The sequence below is a fragment of the Nerophis ophidion genome, linkage group LG17, assembly GCF_033978795.1.
Source record: "Nerophis ophidion isolate RoL-2023_Sa linkage group LG17, RoL_Noph_v1.0, whole genome shotgun sequence".
NCBI lineage: Eukaryota > Metazoa > Chordata > Actinopteri > Syngnathiformes > Syngnathidae > Nerophis > Nerophis ophidion.
In genome coordinates this window covers 34,522,996-34,540,555 of record NC_084627.1, presented here as the reverse complement: position 1 = coordinate 34,540,555, position 17,560 = coordinate 34,522,996, and the positions used below count along the sequence as shown (strand labels likewise).

The 17,560-nt window shown below is 41.6% G+C and overlaps 1 protein-coding gene across 1 annotated transcript in view; it reads right to left on the bottom strand.

Annotated features, from left to right (window-relative positions):
* Window positions 1-17,560, bottom strand: part of thnsl2 (threonine synthase-like 2) — a 78,537-nt gene that overhangs the window by 31,606 nt on the left and 29,371 nt on the right. The window contains exon 6 of the mRNA XM_061876797.1: window positions 10,474-10,622. Within this exon, the coding sequence (XP_061732781.1) occupies window positions 10,474-10,622 (149 nt within the window). The remainder of the gene's footprint in view (window positions 1-10,473; window positions 10,623-17,560) is intronic.

Here is a 17,560-nt window from a genome sequence, read left to right as displayed (position 1 = left end):
TCTCACAGAGACTTCAAACAAGCCCACCTTCGTACATCAATCAATCAATGTTTACTTATATAGCCCTAAATCACTAGTGTCTCAAAGGGCTGCACAAACCACCACGACATCCTCAGTAGGCCCACATAAGGGCAAGGCAAACTCACACCCAGTGGGACATCGGTGTCAATAATGACCCAGTGGGACGTCGGTGACAATAATGACTATGAGAACCTTCGAGAGGAGGAAAGCAATGGATGTCGAGCGGGTCTAACATGATACTGTGAAAGTTCAATCCACAATGGATCCAACACAGTCGCGAGAGTCCAGTCCAAAGCGGATCCAACACAGCAGCGAGAGTCCCGTTCACAGCGGAGCCAGCAGGAAACCATCCCAAGCGGAGGCGGATCAGCAGCGCAGAGATGTCCCCAGCCGATACACAGGCAAGCAGTACATGGCCACCGGATCGGACCGGACCCCCTCCACAAGGGAGAGTGGGACATAGAAGAAAAAGAAAAGAAACGGCAGATCAACTGGTCTAAAAAGGGAGTCTATTTAAAGGCTAGAGTATACAAATGAGTTTTAAGGTGAGACTTAAATGCTTCTACTGAGGTGGCATCTCGAACTGTTACCGGGAGGGCATTCCAGAGTACTGGAGCCCGAACGGAAAACGCTCTATAGCCCGCAGACTTTTTTTGGGCTTTGGGAATCACTAACAAGCCGGAGTCCTTTGAACGCAGATTTCTTGCCGGGACATATGGTACAATACAATCGGCAAGATAGGATGGAGCTAGACCGTGTAGTATTTTATACGTAAGTAGTAAAACCTTAAAGTCACATTTTAAGTGCACAGGAAGCCAGTGCAGGTGAGCCAGTACAGGCGTAATGTGATCAAACTTTCTTGTTCTTGTCAAAAGTCTAGCAGCCGCATTTTGTACCAACTGTAATCTTTTAATGCTAGACATGGGGAGACCCGAAAATAATACGTTACAGTAGTCGAGGCGAGACGTAACAAACGCATGGATAATGATCTCAGCGTCTTTAGTGGACAGAATGGAGCGAATTTTAGCGATATTACGGAGATGAAAGAAGGCCGTTTTAGTAACGCTCTTAATGTGTGCCTCAAAGGAGAGAGTTGGGTCGAAGATAATACCCAGATTCTTTACCGTGTCGGCTTGTTTAATTGTTTGGTTGTCAAATGTTAGAGTTGTATTATTAAATAGAGTTCGGTGTCTAGCAGGACCGATAATCAGCATTTCCGTTTTTTTGGCGTTGAGTTGCAAAAAGTTAGCGGACATCCATTGTTTAATTTCATTAAGACACGCCTCCAGCTGACTACAATCCGGGGTGTTGGTCAGCTTTAGGGGCATGTAGAGTTGGGTGTCATCAGCATAACAGTGAAAGCTAACACCGTATTTGCGTATGATGTCACCTAGCAGCAGCATGTAGATGCTGAAGAGTGCAGGGCCAAGGACCGAACCCTGGGGAACTCCACACGTTACCTTAACGTAGTCCGAGGTCACATTGTTATGGGAGACACACTGCATCCTATCAGTAAGATAAGAGTTAAACCAAGACAGGGCTAAGTCTGACATACCAATTCGTGTTTTGATACGTTCTAATAAAATATTATGATCGACGGTATCGAAAGCAGCGCTAAGATCGAGAAGCAGCAACATAGATGACGCATCAGAATCCATCGTTAGCAATAGATCATTAGTCATTTTTGCGAGGGCTGTCTCCGTGGAGTGATTTGCCCTGAAACCGGATTGAAAGGTTTCACATAGATTGTTAGACGCTAAGTGTTCATTTAACTGCTCCGGAACAATTTTTTCAAGGATTTTTGAAATAAAGGGAAGGTGAGACACCGGTCGGTAGTTTACCTTGAGGTCAGGATCGAGGTTAGGTCTTTTAAGAAGAGGATGAATAACCGCTTTTTTGAATGCTAGGGGAACAGTGCCCGAGGAGAGTGATAAGTGTATAATATTTAGCACTGATGGACCTAATAATACAAAGAGCTCCTTGATCAGTTTCCCAGGAAGAGGGTCAAGTAAGCATGTTGTCTGTTTTATTCCATTTACACGTTGTAACAATTCCTCTAATGTTATTTCCTCAAAACGAGAGAAACTATTTTGGAGGGCAGTATCCGCCGTATATACCATCGTATCAGTGTTAATAGAACCCCGTTGTAGCTGGGACGCATTGTCTTTAATCTCCTTTCTAATGACTTCAATTTTCTTACTAAAGAATTGCATAAAGTCATCAGCTGAGTGGGTTGAGCTACTGGAAGGGGTACCTTGTTGGGTTAGCGATGCTACCGTACTAAACAAAAATTTAGGATCGTTTTTATTACGGTGGATGAGATTTGAGTAAGATTTAGCTTTAGCTAAGGTAAGCATGCGTTTATAAGTTATTAAACCATCACTCCATGCTTGATGGTGCACCTCAAGTTTAGTCGTGCGCCATTTGCGTTCCAGCTTTCTACATAATAATTTCTGAGCTCTAGTTTCTTCTGTAAACCACGGGGTGCGCTTTTTTGGAGCCTTTTTTAACTTTAGCGGTGCTATGTTATCAATGGTTTCGCGCAGGGTGTCGTTAAAGTTGTTAGTGAGGTTATCAATAGAGCCCACATACTTTGGGAATGGTGCCATTACCGAGGGCAATAGGTCAGCAAGAGTTGTCGTTGTGGCCGTATTAATGTTGCGGCTGCTATAGCAGTTATTATTATTATTAGTTTGACGAACATGCGTCTGAACCTCGAATTTTATAAGGTAATGATCGGACAATACTTTAGTATACGGGAGTATCGTAACTTTGGAGACGGTGATACCCCTGACAAGCACTAGGTCTATCGTATTACCGTTGCGATCCGTGGGTTCATTTATTATTTGTGTGAGACCACAGCTATCAATTACAGTCTGGAGCGCTACGCACGGTGGGTCCGATGGGGTATTCATATGGATATTAAAGTCCCCCATTATGATTATATTATCGGCGTGTGTCACTGGATCAGCAACGAACTCTGAGAATTCATTGATAAAGTCCGAATAGGGCCCTGGGGGGCGGTAGATAACAGCCAGGTGTAGAGGCAGCGGTGTGACAGACTTCATAGTAAGCACCTCAAACGATTTACATTTATTATTTATGTTAGGACTAAGGTTAAAGTTTTCGTTGTATATTAGTGCGACCCTCCCACCCCTTTTAAGCGGACGGGCAATATGCGCATGTGTAAAGTTAGGAGGACATGCCTCATTTAGCGCAAAAAAGTCGTTTGGTTTAAGCCAGGTTTCGCTGAGACCGATGACGTTAAGATTGTTGTCTCTGATAATATCATTAACTAATAACGTTTTGGGAGATAATGATCTTATGTTTAAAAAACCTATATTATAGGTAGTGGGCTGTTTTAGGGAGTTTTTGATCAAATTATCCGTAGTAGCAATATTAATAATGTTGTGTTTATTATGCCCAGTGCATTTAGTATAGTTACGACCATATCTAGGAATTGATACGACAGGAATTTTCCGATTGTTTGATTGTTGCTTTGATAAACTGCACGCATCATGGTTAGCCACCTCAGTAACGGGGATTTTCCGATTGTTTGTTTGTTGCTTTGTATACATATACACACATACGTCACATACTGTCGCGTCAAACGCCCTCGTTGAGCAGAGAGGTACAGCATGGGTAACATTAGCTGTGATGCTAGCGAAGTGGTAATACGAGAGAAAGAAGGTGTGAATCTGGTAACAAATGAAGGAAGAATTAATTCCTACGAAAAACAGCAGAGGGTCCATCGTCTAGCGGTGGTTTGGCTTCAAGCGGGAAGATGTCAAACAAGTATGCGGCAAAAGCGTTGCTACAAAAAGTAGCACCTACTGCTAATATGTAGCATCATTTGAAAAGTGACCTGCTAGAGAATGACGAGTGCTTTAAACTCTGCATATCAGCATCTCCGTTCAGTGCCATACCCACAAAATGCCGAAGCAAACATTTACAGATCAACGCCATATGAAAAAATTAGTCAACAACAGAAGGAGATAACGTCACATAACGAAATACATAAACTATTTGATTTCATATTATGCAGATCATTTTAATTTGACAATTATTGAAATAGCTTGTGTGACATCATGCACAAAAGTGCACTTTATTTGTTTTTAACTATTGTACTGGCGTTCTGTAAAAAAAGTGCACTTTAATTTAGTGCTGTTTTGATATTTCATCTTAGTGACATCATTCACAAAAGTGCATTAATAGATTGTTTTAAAATGTCTTTGACAATCTTGCACTTTCTGTTTGGAAATGACATGAATGTTTGTGCCACTGCTTAATAACTGTTCAATAAATACAGTTTTGGTAAATTGACTTAATTGTGGTTTCCCTCTTTGCATGAAAGATTAAAATGAGCATATATTAATGCAGTATGAACAAGAATATTTTAATGTAAACAATTAGAATAATCATACTGCTGTGATTATATGTATCAGATGTTAATTCAAGGCTAAGGGAAAATATTGAGATATATATCGTGTATTGTGACATGGCTTAAAAATATAGAGATATATTAATAAAAGGCCTTCTCGCCCAGTTCTAACCCAAGGTATGTAAAACATTACACTACTTACAAAATATAGTAATTAAGGACAATGGTGAGCTAGGAATCTGTGTTCTGGGCCATGGCATTTGTCTTCTTTTTACTGATTGTCAGTTCAAAGTCTTTGCAGGCATGGTAAAAGTGTCTAATAAAATGATGCCTTGTGAGATATCAAAGGTGCGCCGTCTGCTAAGAGCTGCTCATGAATGAGAACTTTGTAAACTTTGGTCCTGGGGCGATGATGAAAAAGGTTGAGCAACTTGCCGTGAGCCCAAGTGTAAATATTACTTCCCCTGTTTTGGACTTTAAAGGGAAAATCCTTGTTAATAGTGGGGCCAGTTGCCTTCTTGAAGCTGACGTACATGCCTCTTGTGTTCCCAATGTGGGCAGCAGTCTGAATATTGTTGCAGAGATTTCATCAGTATGTGTTGGCACATTCAGCCGCTCACTGAGACAGAGAACCCTGCTGAATATATTACTTGTCTACCAAAGAGGTGGAAACAAAAAACTGAGGAAGAGATTAACAGTCCTCAAATGACAACACTCTTTAGAACAGCAGGGGTTGAGGCCATCTCCAGTAAAAAGTAGACTGGAAAATGTTGTTGCACTAACAGCACTAACAGAGAATTTTGTGAACATGTGGTCCATGCAGTTGATGAATACAGATGCGAGGAGCAAAGGCTGAAGGTTCAAGACAAAGACATTCAAAGAAAGCTTGCACAATGCAAATTGAGAGTGAAAAAACTGGAGGTCATAAGAACGTTCAGACAGGAGCACCAAAAGTTTACTGGTTAGGAGATATAACGGAACCAGTGCTCCAGGCTGTCCAGAAAATAGGAGAAGTATATTGTGGCACAACTTCTAAAAGCATCAAAGCCAAGATCTGAATATCATTGTACAGTCTATTATGATCCATCAGGCAGCAAAACATTAGGTGGGAAGCACAAACAGAGGGGGTAATCGTGCCTTTGACAACTGGTCACATTGTCATTGGACGGGAATGTGCAGTCTTACAGGTTGAACCAAATTGTCTTCTTGCACAGTGATGGTGAACAAACATTTTGCACCAAAAGATTTGGGAATAATGACGCAAAAAACATCTAAAATTAGCTGGACAGCAAAAGAGAATCAACTGATTTTTGTGTCTTCAGATGAGACAATGATAAACTTTCAATTTTAAATAGAAATTACATGTTATCAAAACCCAGAGAAGTGATTCTGGCATCTAAGGTGTTGGTACAAACGCCACCGCTCAATGACGGTGAAAATGAGTTGAAACAAGAAATGTTCAAATGCGTTCCAGAATATTTGTGGTCCAAACATGAGACAGGCATAGGTTTCATAGAGTCAGCTAACCCTATCAAAGTCAAGTTAAAACACAACATTCAGTTTCTCAGGCAGGCTCAGTATCGTTTAAAGGGGAACATTATCACAATTTCAGAAGGGTTAAAACCAATAAAAATCAGTTCCCAGTGGCTTATTTTATTTTTCGAAGTTTTTTTCAAAATTTTACCCATCATGGAATATCCCGAAAAAAGGCTTTAAAGTGCCTGATTTTCGCTATCTGTATATCCACCCCCCCCCATTTACCTGTGACGTCACTGCGTGATGCCAATACAAACAAACATGGCGGATAGAACAGAAAGATATAGCGACATTAGCTTGGATTCAGACTCGGATTTCAGCGGTTTAAGCGATTCAACAGATTACGCATGTATTGAAACGGATGGTTGGAGTGTGGAGGCAGATAGCGAAAACGAAATTGGAGAAAAAACTGAAGCTATTGAGCCATATCACGACAGACAAAGGCAACGAGGACGAATTTGGCGATCGCCTTCTAACCAACGATTGCATCTTTTGACCACTGGAGCAACTTAAATCCGTCGATTGGTAAGTGTTTGTTTGGCATTAAATGTGGGTGGAGGGAAAGGCTGGATGCAAATATATCTACAAAGGTACATACAGCTAGCCTAAATAGCATGTTAGAATCGATTAGCTGGCAGTCATGCCGTGACCAAATATGTCTGATTAGCACACAAGTCAATAACATCAACAAAACTCAACTTTGTGATTTCGTTGACTTTATCGTTGGAAATGCATCTGCTTTGAGTGTCGCAGGATATCCACACATCTCTGTGCCATCTGTCGTAGCATAGCTGTCGTCGGTAAAATGTGCAGAACAAACGAGGGACTTTCGCAACTTTTGACCACTGGTGTACTTGAATCCGTCGATAGGTATGTGTTTGTTTAGCATTAAATGTGGGTGGAGGGAAAGGCTGGATGAAAATATAGCTACAAATGAGGCAAAATTATGCAATATGTACATACAGCTAGCCTAAATAGCATGTTAGCATCGATTACCATGCCGTGACCATTGATATGTCTGATTAGCACACTCCACGTAAGTCAACTTGAAATCTTCTCTGTTCGTGTTGTTACACCCTCCGACAACACACCAACGAGGCATGATGTCTCCAAAGTACGGAAAACAGTCGAAAAAACGGAAAACAACAGAGCTGATTTGACTTGGTGTGTGTAATGTGTTTGAAAAAAGGGCAAATTGCTTCCCGTTGTAACATCACGGGTGAAAGGTCATTGCTCCGACAGCGAACAATTGAAAGGCGTTTCAATCGCCAAATTCACCCTTTTAGAGTTCGGAAATCGGTTAAAAAAACATATGGTCTTTCTTCTGCAACATCAAGGTATATATTGACGCTTACATAGGTCTGGTGATAATGTTCCCTTTTAAGATCAGAAGCGGAAGAGGGAATAAGTAAAACTATTGAGGGTCTCCAGAAAGTATTGATCGAGACAAGCAATGTTTGTGATACACCCATATTGCCGGTGAAAAACGCTGACGGTTCCAAGTATCGGCTTGTGCTTGACTTACATGGAATATATGATATTGGACATGATAGTCAGGATATTCCAGCGATGGGATGTACGGTGGTACAGGGGTTAGTGCGTCTGCCTCACAATAAGAAGGTCCTGAGTAGTCCTGAGTTCAATCCTGTGCTCGGGATCTTTCTGTGTTGAGTTTGCATTTAAGTCTCACCCTAAAACTCATTTGTATACTCTAGCCTATAAATAGACCTCCTTTTTAGACCAGTTGATCTGCCGCTTCTTGTCTTTTTCTCCTCTGTCCCCCCCTCCCTAGTGGAGGGGGTCTGGTCTGATGACCATGGATGAAGCACTGGCTGTCCAGAGTTGGGACCCAGGATGGACTGCTCGCCTGTGTATCGGTTGGGGACATCTCTACGATGCTGATCCGACTCCGCTTGGGATGGTTTCCTGTGGACGGGACTCTCGCTGCTGTCTTGGATCCGCTTTGAACTGAACTCTCGCGGCTGTGTTGGAGCCACTATAGATTGAACTTTCACAATATCATGTTAGACCCGCTCGGCATCCATTGCTTTCGGTCCCCTAGGTGGAGGGGTGGGGGGGTTGCACACATTTGAGGTCCTCTCCAAGGTTCTCATAGTCATCATTGTCACTGGCGTCCCACTGGGTGTGAATTCTCCTTGCCCACTGAGTGTTAGTTTTCTTTGCCCTTATGTGGGTTCTTCCGAGGATGTCATAGTGGTGTGTACAGTCCTTTGAGACATTTGTGATTTAGGGCTATATAAATAAACATTGATTGATGTTCTCCCCATGACTGTGTGGGTTATCTCCGGGTACTCCAGCTTCCTCCCACTTCCAAAGACATGCACCTGGGGATAGGTTGATTGGCAACACTAAATGGTCCCTAGTGTGTGAATGTGAGTGTGAATGATGTCTGTCTATCTGTGTTGGCCCTGCCATTAGGTGGCGACTTGTCCAGGGTGTACACCGCCTTCCGCCTGAATGCAGCTGAGATAGGTTCCAGCACCCGCGCGACCCCGAACGGGACAAGCGGCAGAAAATGGATGGAATGGATTGTCCAGCGGAAGTGCCAATTCCGCATTCTCTTCTAACGAACGTCCCACCGAAAGCAGTTTTTTACAATTATCCATTTGTGTTCAGCATTTTTCTGTGTACTGTTACACAAAGATTCCAGACATTTGTTCGCATTCACGTGCCGAGGGAAGCAGTAGTGCTATACGAGGACGCTGCAAGGGTTCAAACATAGGCTACATGCGTTCAATCATGTGTTGAGGCAGGATATAAAAGGGTTGGAACTAGCACTTTGCTTCAGAACATTGATGATCTATTGATATTTTCGCAAACGCTTGAGGAATGTCACAAGGACTCCAATAAGGTGCTTCAAAGGTTAGCACAGAGGGGACACGGCCCTTGCATACAAAGTTGCAGTATTGCCAGACACAGGTTGATTACCTGCAGAGAGTTGTGTCACATGGAACCTTCTCAGTGGTGCCCTCTCAGCCTGAGGGAGGTAAAGCACCACTTCCTTGTACTGTAGGACAGATGATGACCTTTTTGGGCATGACATGTTTCAGTTCACATTGGGTTGAGAATTATGCTGTCAAAACAGCACCTCTTTGGGAAACAAAAAGGCCTCATGTAATAAATAAATCTTTTTTTAAATTTAGATCATTTTCAAGAATTATTTCCCATTCTTACTTGATGTACAGCTTAAGTTTTCAGCAGTTCTGGGTCTCCGTTGTGGTATTTGACGATTCATAAAGCGCCACACATTTTCAATTGGAGACAAGTCTGGACTACAGGCAGGCCAGTGTAGTACCCGCACTCTTTTACTATGAAGCGACACTGTTGCAACAAATGGCTTGGCATTGTCTTGCTGAAATAAGCAGGGGCGTCCATGATAACGTTGCTTGGATGGTTTCTCCAAAACCTGTATGTACCTTTCAGCATGAATGGTAACTTCACAGATGTGTAAGTTACTCATGCATTGGGCATTAATGCACCCCCATACCATCACAGATGCTGGCTTTTGAAAATTGCGCCTATATCAATCCAGTTCTTTTCCTCTTTGTTCCGGAGGACATGACATCTACAGTTTCCAAAAACAATTTGAAATATGGACTCGTCAGGGCACAGAACACTTTTATACTTTGTATCAGTCCATCTTAGATGAGCTCGGGCCCAGTGAAGCCAGCGGTGTTTCTGGGTGTTGTTGATAAATGGCTTTCGTTTTGCATAGTAGAGTTTTAACTTGCACTTACAGATGTAGCGACAAACTGACAGTTACTGACAGTGGTTTTCTGAAGTGTTCCTGAGCCCATGTTGTGACATCCTTTACACACTGATTTCGCTTTTTGATGCTGTATTGCCTGAGGGATCGAAGCTCACGGGCATTCAATGTTACTTGCAGTAATTTGTCCAGTTTCTTTGAACCTTTTGATGATATTACAGATCATAAATGGTGAAATCCCTAAATTCCTTGCAATAGCTGGTTGAGAAATGTTATTCTTAAACTGTTCGACAATTTTCTCATGGCACACCCTTGCTCTTAATTAGCCTGTTCACCTGTGGGATGTTCTACATAAGTGTTTGATAAGCATTCCTCAACTTTCTCAGTATTTTTTGCCACTCGCGCCAGCTTTTTTGAAACATGTTACAGGCATTAAATTCCAAATGAGCTAAAATTTGCAAAAAATAACAAATTTTTCCAGTTCGAACGTTGAATATCTTGTCTTAGCAGTCTATTCAATTGAATAAAAGTTGAAAAGGATTTGCAAATCATTGTATTCTGTTTTTTTTTTACGATTTACACAACATGCCAACTTCACTGTATTTGGGTTTTGTACACATAATGTGTTAAAAGGATGGAATGCAACTGAAATATAAATAAACTTGAGGTTAATCACAACTTAATATTCTAAGTGAGAGCCATAAAAAACACAACACAGCACAACATACCTTTAGCAAAACAAACACATTGGTTACTGCTATTGGTACTGCTAAAGACACGGTTTAGTTGACAGTAAAATGTACAGTACCTGGATGTCCATGGCAGGAGCCAGTGTCTGTGTAACAGTAGCAGCCATACTAAAGTCACCGGAGGTTACTGTCTTGTGCATGACGTCATTAGCATTCACCATGGCCACCAACTTCAGGGGCAGTCCCATTTGTTTGACAATGAGGCCAGCTGAAATGGACAAATAACAAAATAAATAAGTCAAGAAAAACATGCGCACAAGGACTTCCTGTTTGGTGTTAACTGTTAAGTAAGCTTTAATACAAAAGCATGACAGTATTTACATGGTTTCTACCATAATAAGTAACAAAAAAACAACAACACATTTCTTATTTTTTAATGAAATTGTTAGCCACCAGACGAGAGATTTGCACATGTACAACAACTTAAAGGCCTACTGAAATGAGATTTTCTTATTTAAACGGGGATAGCAGGTCCATTCTATGTGTCATACTTGATCATTTCGCGATATTGCCATATTTTTGCTGAAAGGATTTAGTGGAGAAAATCGACGATAAAGTACACAGCTTTTAGGCGCTAATAGAAAAGCCATTCCTTTACCGGACGTATGTGCCGTGACGTCACGAAATGCAGTGCTCCACACATATTCACATTGTTTTTAATGGGAGCCACCAGCAGTAAGAGCAATTCGGACCAAGAAAGTGACAATTTCCCCATTAATTTGAGCGAGGATGAAAGATTTGTGAATTAGGATATTGATAGTGAAGGACTAGAAAAGAAAAAGAAAAAAAAGCGGCGGCTCCGGGCGCTGGCAGTGTGAGCGTTTCAGATGTAATTAGACACATTTACTAGGATAATTCTGGAAGATCCCTTATCTGCTTATTGTTTTAATAGTGTTTTAGTAAGATTTTAAAGATTGTAAAGACATACCTCGAGGTCGGATGGCTGCGGTGAACACACATTGTCTCAGAGAGAAGCCGAGGAGCCAAGCTCAAAGCTGCTGCAGGACGACGAATAATCCACTGATGTCTTCGGTAAGATATATATCACAATTTCCCCATCCAAAAACATGCTGGTTGACGTAGAGAAAACATGTTCGCTGCTTCACAACAAACAAAGAAACACCGGCTGTATCTCGGTGCTAAAGACAGCTGCAATCCATCGCTTTCCACCAACAGCATTCTTCTTTATAGTCTCCATTATTAAATGAACAAATTGCAAAAGATTCAGCAACACAGATGTCCAAAATACTGTGTAATTAGGCCATGAACAGAGACGACTTTTAGCTGTGTCTTGTGCAGCGCTATTATTTCCTTACTGTCCGTGACGTCACGCGTATGCGTCATCATTCCGCGACATTTTCAACAAGAAACTCGCAGGAAATTTAAAATTGCAATTTAGTAAACTAAAAAGGCCCTATTGGCATGTGTTGCAATGTTATTATTTCATCATTGATATATAAACTATCAGACTGCGTGGTCGGTAGTAGTGGGTTTCAGTAGGTCTTTGTTATTGTATACATACATACATACATACAACATAATCAGCGCAGCAGCTCCATTAGATAAGAATAACATAAATCAACACTCTAAATATAAAAATGTGCACAAATGGAGGAAAGCCAGGTTAACAAACTGCTGTCTGTTTGAAAATGATTCATGATCACCAGTTCAATCATTCGAAAGTGTCTGGACAGAGTTACCAGCAAAGGTTTAGTAAAGTAAAGTAAATCATCAGCCAGTTCAAAGGGCGAGTTCCACTGTAGTTAGGATTGGCTTTGAAAATAAAGTATTTCCTTGAATTGCCGCCGGGGCGCTAATTAATTTAAAACCTCTTCTCACTCCTGTGCTTACCAAACGCATGCGGTAAAAGTAAGCATGCGCTAATTATTTTAAAACCTCTTCTCACTTACCAAAGGCATGCAGTAAGAATTTGAGTGTGATGTAAGCTTGGACCTTAAATCCTACTGAATAGCTCTTAATCTTCTTCCCTTTATGCGATTTCAAATTACTGGTATTGAAATCAGCCTCCTCCATTTTGAAAATGATGACAGGGGAAGTGTCAGTCGTGACGTCACGAGTTTGACCAGGCGGTAATACTAAGCATGCGCTAATTACTTTGGGAAGCGAGTTTGACTCGGCAATAATTCAAGGCAGGCGCATACTATATGCCCTGCGGCAATTCAAGGAAATACAGTATGTTTTCCACAATTCTACAGAGTTTATGCACAGGTAGCACACAATAAAAAACAAAATGGTTCACTGAGAGTGCAATAATGCATTAAAAAATACAAAGTACATTATTTTGTCGCCAGTGTTGTGCCAAAATGTGATTGCCTGACAAAAATGTATTTTCTTCGCGGGGGCATTTCTTGGCTTCATCTGTCCACAGCGGATTACTAAGTGTAAGACAAACACTTTATCTTCGTGGTTATTGTACCGGTGAGTTTTCTGTGGATTTCTATGGCTCGTATTCGTCGTGACGAGGAGGTTTTCGCAGCGTGCTGCGGGATTTGTTCTTTCGTGATGCAAACGGGCTAGACCGGACATGGCTTGAAGGTAAAAACATGATTACACTTGACTATAAAAGTACAAACAAAGGCACTCACAAGGCGGTGACAAAAACTTGGCGCAAGAAACAAAACTAATACTTTAACGTAAACCATGAACATAAAACAAACAACACTTACTCTGACATGAGCAGAGCAGCATGAACTATGAACAAGAAATGAACATCAATGTCGCCAGGTTACCATGAATTGATTAACGTGGACCCCGACTTAAACAAGTTGAAAAACTTATTCGGGTGTTACCATTTAGTGGTCAATTGTACGGAATATGTACTGAACTGTGCAATCTACTAATAAAAGTATCAATCAATCAATCAGGCAGACTAACAGAAAATGATAGTCTTAAATAGTCTATAATGATTAAAACAGGTGGGTGAGTCCAAACAAATGAGGCACGTGAAACTAATGAGTTGCCATGGTGAGCAAACAAGGGAGCGCAAAAACAGGAACTAATGGAGTCGTCATGGAAACTAAAACAAACAAGGGTGCACAAAAACAGGAACTAATGGAGTCCAAAACGAGCAGAAAAATAACAAAACATAATCCAGACAACAGAACATGACAATATAGTTCCAGTGCCACTTCCTGTTTTCCCAACTTGTGATTGGATACTCACTTGGGTGCCCCGAGTGAGTATCCAATCACAGCGTGAGACCAGCTAAAAGGCCTTACCCACAACAATGCATGATCTGAATGGCTATCGCAATTGTCTATCAACAGTATGTTTCCGTTCACTTAGAGTGCAAAGACGCCCGTATTGTTGATTCTAGAGGCTCCGGGAAGATTTGGTACAGCCTGGCAACATAAGCTAGCGGAATTCTGATTGGATACAAACTCTAAACTAAAAACATTGGAAGCAGTGTAATGTGACATGAAGAGAATATGAATACTTTTGAATATTTAGGGAAAGTAAATAAAAAAATACTTTTATCTGTAATTATGGTTATGTTAGGCCAGGGGTCGGCACGCGACTCTTTGATCACTCTGATATGGCTCAGCTGCACACTTGCCTTTCCGGGAGGTTTACAGATTTAAGTGCCTCTCCCAGAAATCTCCCGGAATTAACATTCACCGATTTTCACCCGGACAACAATATCGAGGGCGTGCCGTAGCGGCAATGCCTTTAACGTCTTCTCAAACATGTAGTCGCGCACGCTTTGACACCATACCAACTGCATGCCTACGGATCACATGTGGTATGCGGCCTCTGTTGTTAAACTTAAATGACTGCAAGGCATACTTGATTTACAGCCAGGTTACACAGGTTATACAGGGTTGTGGTATAAACAACTGAATCCCATGCATCCCTAGTTCTTCCGGGCTACATGATACACCCCCACTACCACCAAACCCGGGGGGTTAGTAACGGGGGTGTATAATGTAGCCGGAAGAGTTAGGGATGCATGGGATTCTGGGTATTTGTTCTGTTGTGTTTATATTGCGTTACGGTGCTGAGATTTTCCCGAAATGTGTTTGTCATTCTTGTTTGGTGCGGGTTCACAGTGTGGCGCATATTAGGAAGAGTGGTAAAGTTCTTTAAACGGGCACCTTCAGTGTGACCTGTATGGCTGTTGCCCAAATATGCCTTGCAGTCACTTACGTTTGTCTGCATAAGCCACATACAAATGTAATTGGGCTGACAGACCAGTTGTACATGTTGTAGAGGGCGCTTAAGGCCGTGCCTTCATGGCACACCCTTACTGTTATTGTTCCGATAAAAATCAGCTGACTTTCGAGGGAATTGATGCTCTGAAACTCGGGTGTCTCTCGATAGAATTGAGAGGGTTGGTAAGTGTGATGCTGTCAAGCGGCATTCATATAAAACTCACGGGTGGCACTTAAGGTGCGGGCCGCGTGTCTGAGAACCCTGGTCTATACATAGTACAAAGCAAAATAAAACACTATATGCAGTGTTATTTCATTATAAATTTCAAAAGAGTTTTGTGGCTCCCTTGGTTAACTTTATTTTGTGAAACGGGTCAAAGTGGCTTTTTGAGTGGTAAAGGTTGCCGACCCCTGTGTTAGGCCAACAGAGAAGGCCTTGCTGGTCCTGACCGCCCACCACTGGTGTAATACAATATGCGTGTGCGTATCTAAGGTGTGCCTACATTTAACCAACCACGAAAGACCTACGTTACATTGTTTCTGATTGGTTTAAATTCCGTGGTTGGTTAAATATATGCACAATGGATCGATGGCTTGGTCTGGAATTGGTTTCCATCAATCATTCAGAGTCACTCCAACTACGACAAGCTGCGAAAACCAGTATACCAGTGTAAAAAAATGTCAGGTGTGGCGTGAGGAAACGATTAAATTGCGTGTCTGTCATACTCAAAGCGTGAATGAAGCTTGGCAGCTCTGAGCAAATGTTTGAGCGTGGTACATCGTTGTTGACTTCAACAAGGAGTGGGTCAAATGCAGAGAGAAATTTCACCACATCTCATGTGTGTGTGACTATTAGGGGTGTAACGGTTTGTGTATTTGTATTGAACCGTTTCAGTACGGGGGTTTCGGTTCAGTACGGGGTGTACCGAACGAGTTTCTAAGCTATAGCTGCTTTGCTTCTTCTGCCTCTGTGTCAGCACCCAGCATTGTCCCACCCACACAACCATCTGATTGGTACATATATAGCGGTAACAGCCAATCAGTAGTGCATATTCAGAGCGGAAAAAGCCAATCAGCAGTGCATGTAGTAAATGCTTCAGCGTCAAGCAGATCGGTGTTTAGCAGGTAAGCAAAAAGCAGCGTACTCTCCCAAAATGATAATAAACACCTCCCAGTCTACTAGAAACATCACTATAAGCCCGTTGATGTTTAGATCAGGGGTGCTCACACTTTTTCAGCATGCACGCTACTTATAAAATGATCAAGTCAAAATGATCTACCTACTACAAAGATGCAAAATATATATTTACTTCTAAGTATATTGAGGATTCTTTATATCTACAATGTATGCTGATGTACATGCATAACTGTACTTCTTGACAGCTGGAGAGCTTTGATCGAAGATAATATTTCTGCCTTATTTTTAAAGTCTCGGAACAATGAGTCAGCTGCTTCAACGAATGCCTCCTTTACCATCTCTCCGTCTTGGAAGGACTTCTTGTTATTAACGATGATGTGACTCACCCGGAACGATGCTTCGGTGGCGGCTTTCGCTTTTGAAGTTTGTTGTGTGAAAAATGACTGCTGTCCGGACAACTGGGATTTCAGTTCCTTCACCTTTCTCAATTCTCAGCTCGCTTTTCAGCGTGAAGTCGGTGACCTATTTTCCATGAATAGTCCGAAAATGCCACCCTACATTTCCCTTCTTTGGTATTGCGATGGTAGACTGGCAAATGAGGCAAACGCACTCCGAAAATGTCGTCGTGAAAAAAAGTCCTCCTCCCATTCCGTATGAAAGTGATAAGTTTTTGTTTTTTTACTTGGTCCAGCTCCCCCACTCATTTTTATAACCTTTCTTAGGTTTAAGAGAAAAAACCGAGGAATGAAAATTGGCAGTAACTCGCTGACAAGCTTGTTAGTTTTGCTGCACTGAGTGCCTTTGTTTGCGCATGCGCAGTGACATAAGTGTCAGGAAAACGCAGATGGTTGCCCTGTTTATCAATCAAAAGACGGGATGGATGATAGGCTGGCGTCAATTTTTTTTTATGTAATGCGATCTTCCAGTACTACCTTTGCGGCAGACTAGTAGATCGCGATCGACGTATTGAGCACTCCTGGTCTAGAAACTTAAACTGCAGCTCAGCTCGCTCGCAGTTCTGGCTTGAGGTGAAGGCTAATTATCTTTTAGCGTGACGTTAGCTCATTTTGCGGTGTGTGTGTGTGTGTGCGTGCGTGCGTTTTACGGACAGAAAAGTTTTGAAAGGCAGGGTCCTTGCTATCACATGTTGATAAAAATATAACATTTACATAATGAAAATCAACTACAGGCTTCCCAAATGCTGTGATAAATTAAGCATGATGAGTTGACTTGAAACTGTTTAATGTTGCACTTTTTATATGTAGAAGAAAAGTTGTGTCATTTTATTTAATCTGAGCAACAATTTGAGGCAGTTTAATGTTGATTAACGTGGGCAGAATTATTATAGTGTTCCCAATGTTAAAAGGATAAAGCCATTGTTTACAAATTTAGTAAATAAATAACCAAAAACTTAATATTTTGTTGTTTTCTTACTGTACCAAAAATGAACCGAACCGTGACCTCTAAACCGAGGTACGTACCGAACCGAAATTTTTGTGTACCGTTACACCCCTAGTGACTGTCAGTGGTACTTTAACTTTAACACAGAATAACATGATCAGTGGCGGTAAGGCGCCAACTAGCGGTGAGTACAAGGAAAGGCCAGGGGGAATTACAGACGGACAACTCTTTTTACACGTTCCAAATGGTGTACAGACAGTCAACTCTTCCATGGCAGAAGTGTCGCAAAAGTCACGTGGAAGTAGACAGAGGGTTCTTTCTGACTAGAGGCCTACTGAAACCCACTACTATCCACCACGCAGTCTGATAGTTTATATATCAATGATGAAATATCAACATTGCAACACATGCCAATACGGCCTTTTTAGTTTACTA